The sequence below is a fragment of the Colobus angolensis genome, unplaced genomic scaffold, assembly GCF_000951035.1.
Source record: "Colobus angolensis palliatus isolate OR3802 unplaced genomic scaffold, Cang.pa_1.0 Scaffold72, whole genome shotgun sequence".
Classification (NCBI taxonomy): domain Eukaryota; kingdom Metazoa; phylum Chordata; class Mammalia; order Primates; family Cercopithecidae; genus Colobus; species Colobus angolensis.
This window is the reverse complement of record NW_012120932.1, coordinates 5,184,843-5,192,218: the sequence shown is the minus strand read 5'-3', so window position 1 is coordinate 5,192,218 and position 7,376 is coordinate 5,184,843. Positions and strand designations below refer to the sequence as shown.

The following is a 7,376-nucleotide window of genomic DNA, read 5'->3' as shown; positions in this document are numbered from 1 at the left end:
CAGGCGCCCGCCACCTCGCCCGGCTAGTTTTTTGTATATTTTAGTAGAGACGGGGTTTCACCGTGTTAGCCAGGATGGTCTCGATCTCCTGACCTAGTGATCCACCCATCTCGGCCTCCCAAAGTGCTGGGATTACAGGCTTGAGCCACCGCGCCCGGCCTGATGTTTTATCTTTTGAGGTGTCCATATTTTATCTTGACACTACTTTTCTACTATGAATACATTTCCTTTTCTTGGAAGTTTTTCTCCTGCTTCCCTGCCTACCAACATTACAGTTCCCAATTCCTATTTTAGCAGCCAGCTATGGCTGCAAAGGCTTCTGTCACAGCCAAGAGCTATAATCCTCCTGCCAAGCTAGCTCCTCACTGGGTAGAGTAATAAATGCGAGTGAAGATCCAAATTTGCTTACCTGGCACTCCCCTAACCAATCAAATCAGTACTAACCTGAAGGTGTGAAATTCTGGAAGGATTTCTAAACCTAAAGATATGTTAACTATAGAAAAATAAGCTTCTGTGGGCCAAAATACAACCATAAACAAAGTCAAAAGGCCAAAATACGCCAAAAAAATTTCAGTAAGTACGTCAAGGGGTTGTGGTTTGTTCACTAGTAGTTTAAAAACAATAGCAACAAGACTTAAAAAGAGTGATTTCTTATTTATAAACTTATCACATGTTCTGTTTCTGTTTTTGAGACAACCCTGAGTTCCCACCACGCCCACAGCCCCCTTCAGAGGGGTCCTTCACACGGCAGTCCCTGTGCCTGGCTCCTCAAGACGCTACCATCTCAGGGACATCTCATCTGACCAGAGACAGTGATTGACCCAGAAGTAGCCCGGCATGCCCCCTCTGCTTTGGAGTTCTGCTCAGGAGCACTCTCTCCTAGATGGAACTTCAGCCATCCAGACTTTGTCTAGAGCAGTGTAAAGGCAAGATACACAAAGAAGGGTTGGAACTTTTTCTGTCACACCAAGGACCCTTCTCCAGGGTTCCCTTTAATATTTTATGAATCTCAAGAATTCTGGCTGAATCCCTTTTTCTATAAAGCTGTCACGATTTATTTTAATCTATGAGGCTCCTCTCCCCACTGACTGGCCAAGTAATAAGACCAAATGTCCCAGTTAAAACACCCACTTCTCCATACTCTTTTTCTTTCTTGGGGTGACACATAGACTTTCTTTTTTTTCTTTCTTTCTTTCTCTTTCTTTTTTTTTTGAGATGGGGTCTCATTCTGTTGCCCAGGCTGGAGTACAGTGGTGCAATCTCGACTCACTGCAACCTCTGCCGCCCACGTTCGAGCAATTCTCCTGCCTCATCCTCCTGAGTCGCTGGGATTACAGGCGCCTGCCACCACACCTGCCAAACTACTAAAACTTTCTCTTTTTTTAGGCTTTTGCTGCAAGCACAAGAAACACCAAAAGAGGCTGGGAGAAAGGAAAACACCAATACATCTGGGTAAGCTTATGAAACCAAATTTTAATAGACAGAATCTATAACCTATGTTTCATACTTTCAGGGATGATAATAAATTTTGAAGTTTTCTCAGAAACTTTGTTTTTTTTTTTGGAGACAAAGTCTCACTCACTGTCACCCAGGCTGTAGTGCAGTGGCACAATCTCAGCTCAGGGCAATTTCCAACTCCCGGATTCAAGGGATTCTCCTGCCTCAGCCTCCCGAGTAGCTGGGACTACAGGCGTGCACCACCACACCCAGCTAATTTTTGTATTTTTAGTAGAGACGGGATTTCACCATGTTGGGCAGGCTGATCTTGTACCCTGACCTCAAACGATCTGCCTGCCTCAGCCTCCCAATCAGAAGCATTTAATTCAACTACTTTTGTGAGCATAAATAGGAACACAAAACAAAGACCTTAATCACTGCTGTTAATGATATACCTTAAACATAAAAAGGAAAATTATTAAATCTTGAGGTACAATTTCAACTAGTATCACCAACTTTTGGACTAGTCTTTGTAAATTCCAGATTATCAAACTGTACTCCAGAAAATAATTTTAAAAGGGTCCAGTAAGGCATGCCAGAGATAAGGAGCAAGCTAGAAGTGGGGAAGAAAGAACTTAAAGAGCTCCAACAGCAACCCTGTTTTTCAAGTCTAGGAGAGAGTAACTATTCCACTGATGGTGGGGTGGGGGTGGAAGAAATATCCCCTGGCCACTCCCCACTGAACAGAGTGGCTTTCTTACCACCAAACACATGGGGTACTACTCTGGAGGAACTCGAAGCTGGCTCTGGAAAAATGGCAGCGTTCAGGGCCCCTGCAGATGAATCCACTGGGTGCCAAACAAAATATGACTCTTCAAAAAACAAATCTTTTCCATCATAGTTACAAATAAATGATATTCACAACTCTTATGTAAATACTGCTATTCCAAGCACATTTCCAATGATCCAAATGGAGCACTTGATGGCATATGTATGTAATCCGTGCAGCATGTAACCCATCTTCCGACTACACTGACATCCCATGGCCTCCTGCTAGAAGTTTTGATGAGAAAGGAGATGACCTTAATTAGGGGAAAAACGCCTAGATTCAAATTTTATAAAGCACTCAAGTAATGTGCTTTAATTTTCTTAAAAATTTTTAGAAAATTAATAGTGGGGTCCTGACCCCAGTAAGATGATTTTACAACTCACTAAATGGATCACGAGTGAATAGAAATGCTTTGGAGCACGATTTTCCAAACTTAAGTGCCATAAAACATAAACCTTTGCCAAAGTAGTTGGTCACTTTTTAAAAAAATATAGACTTTTTTCCCCGAGCAGTTTTAGGTTCACAGCAAAACTAAGTGGAAGGTACGGGAGATCTCTCATCTACCTGCTCCTTCCACATAAGCACAGCTTCCTTGAGTTGGTCAATTTTTTAAAAGCAATACATGTTCTTGCTGGAGAGAAATCAAGACATTATCTTGATTTCAAAATTCCGACTGCAAATGTAAAGAACCACTGTTGTGTGCATTTTTATGAATACATTAGGAAAACAAATACTTACCATGTAGCATCCAACAAGGAAGGCAGCATTTGCTTGTTTTCTCTGATCAGAGCCAGTAAAATGAACAATTTTCTTCCTTAACATTGTAATGGACTGCATAAAAATAAATAGCTGTTAGCATTTTCTTTTTAATTTCAAGTCTTCCACAATTTCATTTTGTGATGAAGATTAATTCCAAATCCCACAATGTATAACCATTCGCATTATTAGCAAGACCTTTGAAAAGATTAACATTGATACCCACAAATACCATATACCTTCCCATAAAAAGGCACATTCTGGGATGAGAATGGATATACAATTAGAGAAGAGGGGAGGAGACATGAATGGACATATGCTTAAAGCACGGGCTGCCTCTGAAAGAACAAAGCAAGAGTGGTAGAAAAGACAACCTTTCCTTCTGTTTGGTTTTTAAAGAAATCTGCCCCCAAAGCCTTTAAGTTAAAATAAAAAGGTACACAGAATTGTCTACAGTGTCATAAGTCAGGGCAGTGAATAACCAGAGGAGGCGTGTGCAGAGACAGGAACGGGAAGACAGCATGGAGGGCTGCTGTGAGGTGCCGCCAGTGCACTGCTCCCGACCTGGTGATCAAGATAATCATCTGTGTATATTCCATTTGTGAAAGTTTACCGAGCTCTACATCCATGATGTGTACATTTTAACATTTATGTTAAAAAATTTTCTGGCAGGTGTGGTGGCTCATGCCTATAATCCCAGTACTTGGGGAGGCTGAGGCGGACAGATCACGAGGTCAGGAGTTCGAGACTAGCCTGACCAACATGGTGACACTCCATCTCTACTAAAAATACAAATATTAGCCGGGCATGGTGGCATGGTGGCACTGCACGCGCCTGCAATCCCAGCTACTCAGGAGGCTGAGGCAGGAGAATCTTTTGAACCAGGGAGGTGGACGTTACAGTGAGCCCAGATGATCCATTACACTCCAGCCTGGGCAACAAGACTGAAACTCCGTCTCAGGAAAGAAAAAAAAAGAAAAAAGAAAAGGAAGAAGGAAAAAAGGACTGAAACATTTTTGGTTGACCCAAAGACTAAAAGTCCACAGATGGTTGAGTACAGGAAAAAAATTTTTTTTCCAAAATTAAAGCAAAGGAACAAATGCTGGGGGAAGAGAGAGTTATTTTTAGCTTCCTAGCCCTGCATGAAACAAAAGATCTGCCACTGGCAACTGGAAAAAGGAGGGAGAACTCGAACGCACAAGGCCATAAACAGTTATACTCCTACTTAACAAAGGCAAGAAAGAAGAGTCTCCAGCTTTGTAGCAATATGTAGTCAGTAGAGCTTTGATGGTCAAGGAAAAACATCCGCCTTACCCATACGGTTTTAATTAAAGCATGTTCAAATTCTAATTAAAAATAAATTTTATTTCCTCTCTGTATTCAATTAAAGTTTTTTTTTAAAGTGCCTGTCCCAAAAAGCAGTATTTTCTAGTTGAGAATTTACAGTGACTGATTTGGAACTGCTAGTAAGCAGTACATACCTAACTTCCTGCTGTGCATGGCCAGCAATTCAGTGTTTTACACACATGAATGTGGTCTAAGTTCACACCAATACAAATACACTTGTGTAACTCTCAGTGATACAGCCTTAATGACGTACTATTTGCCCTAGATTCTCATGCTCCTTAATTCTATGTATGAAGGATTATGTAGTACAGTATCATGGGAGTTTCAAAATAGGAGAGAAAGCAAGATGAGTTCATCTTTCTTGTTAGTTTGCTATCACTCCCCATCACAATGAAGGCAGAAAGAACAACGGCCAGAGCAAGGGAAGAGTTTCTCTTGTTAGGTTTCAGTTCTATAAGGTCAGACAACACGAGTTTCACTTAATTAACTGATTCCCACTTTGGCTTTTCAAGTATTTGGGCATCACTAATTCATATTAGAACCAAATGACTGAAACTTAAACTGTCCATTCAAAACTCTAGAAAACAAATAGATATACTATGATCTTATAAAACAAAAAAAAACATGTGCATGTTCCAAACACCACTGCAGTGAAAAACACGGCATTTCCTTTTTAAAAATAGATGTTTTGCTTACTTTCGTCCCCGTATCAAGCTAACAATGATTACTTAAGTCAAATCTTAAATAAAGACTTTACCTTCAATTTCTTATTTATCTTGCAACAATATCTGTAAACCATTGCCAGATTGAGTGGTCCAAAATCTGCGTAGAAGCTTTAAAAATGAAAAATAAAAATGTGATGTACATTCTAGATGCTCTGAATATAAACATCTTTTTGGGGTCTATAAGATCAAATTAAGATGAGCAAGCATATACCAAATAGTTATGGGCCAATACAACTTAAAGGTACTGTTTTACTAGTGGAAGACTATTCTGGTAAATAATGCCTATTTAAAAATACCACAAGTGCTACAATGCCTATATGTAACCTCAATGAACATGAATATATCTTCTAAATTTAAAATGCTGTTTTTCCACACATAATTCCAAGGGCAAAACCACAATATCTTACTTAGTACACATTTATATCTCATTGTAGTGTAAATATTAGATTAGCAAATCTAAAAGTTTAAATTTAGGGAAGTTTTTTTTTCCTCTAAAGGTTTATGTTATTACTACAGGTGAAAAACAAGCATCCTGTAATTAGCAACCAACAGATTTATAATTTTCCCACGCTGTCCCATTTATAACCATACCTTTACATTCTTCAAAAAAAAAAGTTACAATCTTTGAAAGAGCAATACTTACTTCTCATATTCCAGTTCATTATCTATGCTGAAATAATGTACATTTGATGCACTCTTTGGTCTGCTGTAGAGAATGGCAAAACAAAGGCGATCTGAAATGGAAAAATTGCAATGTTCCTTCCTGCAGGTTACAAAAAACGTTTCATACATCATGACACAACTCTTTTCAGATGAAGTCAGTTTTTCATTTTTTTCATGCACGTTTCAGATGGTAGGAGTGGTAATGGGTAATTACAAAATATTCTGGCTATTTGGGTGGGTAATAATCAATGAGCACATTTTTAAACGAGAAACTGCCTTCAAGCGTAAGTTTCGAAAGTGGTGATTTTTCATGTAGTGACATGATTTCTAAACAAACCTATTTTTGTAAAAGTTTAGCTCCCCTGGATTAAGACATTTCAGCAAATTGCAGCATGCATGTGATGACTAGCATCAACCTTGTAAGTTTCTAGATGAATTTCACTACGTTTTTCAAGACATCCTAAAAAGTCATTTCAGTAAGAAACTATTTTTTTTCTCTTAAAGAGAAAGAATGCTTTCAAAGCTGCTTCAAAACTATCACTTACAGCTATAGAACAGACCATATGTTTCTCCAACTGTCTTCAGGGATCAGTGCTTTCTATCTTGGAATCGCTACTTCGGTATTTTTACAATTAGACAAATTACCATTAAAACAGAAGCAATGAGAGGTTTCTGCATGATGGGTCTGAGACGAACTTGTGTTGCATAAAAGCAGTTAGGCTGCTGTGAGGTTAGCAAGAATGGTAATGAGTAGTAAGGCTCAGGAGGCTCCACCCTTATTCCATGCCTAAAAATGCTCCGGTGAAATAAAGTCATCCACAGTATCTAATAGTAATACTAGTGGTGCTAAGAAAATACACTCACAACGTGGCAAAATCAAGTACAGCCTTTAAAACATATATACTTTCAGCAGAGCCAGCTGGCACCCTTTCTCCAAATGGTAAACTTTTTTTTTTTTTTGATCTGCAATTCAACTCATGCAACTGCTGCGTTTATTTCCTTGTAAACTTCTCAGCTAAAATTTCTTGCAACCACAAACACTCAAATGGGTGACAGGGCTTAATCCTTTCCAACCACAAGGACCTTTGATCCCTGTGACAGAGCCCAAGGATCTCGCTCCCGCGGGTGGAGAGGTGCAGCTCACCTACTAGGCTCTGATGTAGGCACGCAAGGGTCACTGCCACCCATGAGCGCTGAAGCCCAGAGCCTGAGGACAAGTGCCGAGGCCACCCACGCGCAGGAGGCAGAGGCGGCCGGGACCCAGACTAGGGGCACCTCCCAGCCAGCGCCGCCCACCCTGTCCCAGCCCGGGTGCCGGAGTCCCCGGGAAGCCCCCGCCCTCCCGGCTCACCTTTGATCACCTCGGCCACCAGAGCGGCCCCCGCGCCCTCCCGGCTCATGACTCCCAAGCATCTGGAAGGCGGGGCAGAGGCAAGGACGGCCAGCCGCCGAGAGGGGAGGCGCCGCGACCACACCCCCGAAGTTTAAAAAACAAAGTTTAAAGGGCCGCGCGGGGCAGCGACACCCCTCGGCGGCCCAGCGGCCGGACGCGACAGCGCAACCCCGGAAGTCCCCAACTCCTGGAAACAGCCCGGTGGGCGACGAGGGCGCGGGGAGGG

At 41.4% G+C, this 7,376-nt stretch overlaps 1 protein-coding gene across 1 annotated transcript in view; it reads right to left on the bottom strand.

Annotated features, from left to right (window-relative positions):
- Window positions 1-7,373, bottom strand: part of CDC14B (cell division cycle 14B) — a 66,198-nt gene extending 58,825 nt beyond the window's left edge. Inside the window, exons 1-4 of the mRNA XM_011927502.1 lie at window positions 7,109-7,373; window positions 5,738-5,828; window positions 5,127-5,202; window positions 3,005-3,097 (exon numbers count right to left, since the gene is read on the bottom strand). Coding sequence (XP_011782892.1) covers window positions 3,005-3,097; window positions 5,127-5,202; window positions 5,738-5,828; window positions 7,109-7,157 — 309 coding nt within the window. The 5' untranslated portion in view covers window positions 7,158-7,373. The remainder of the gene's footprint in view (window positions 1-3,004; window positions 3,098-5,126; window positions 5,203-5,737; window positions 5,829-7,108) is intronic.
- Window positions 7,374-7,376: the final 3 nt, after the last annotated feature.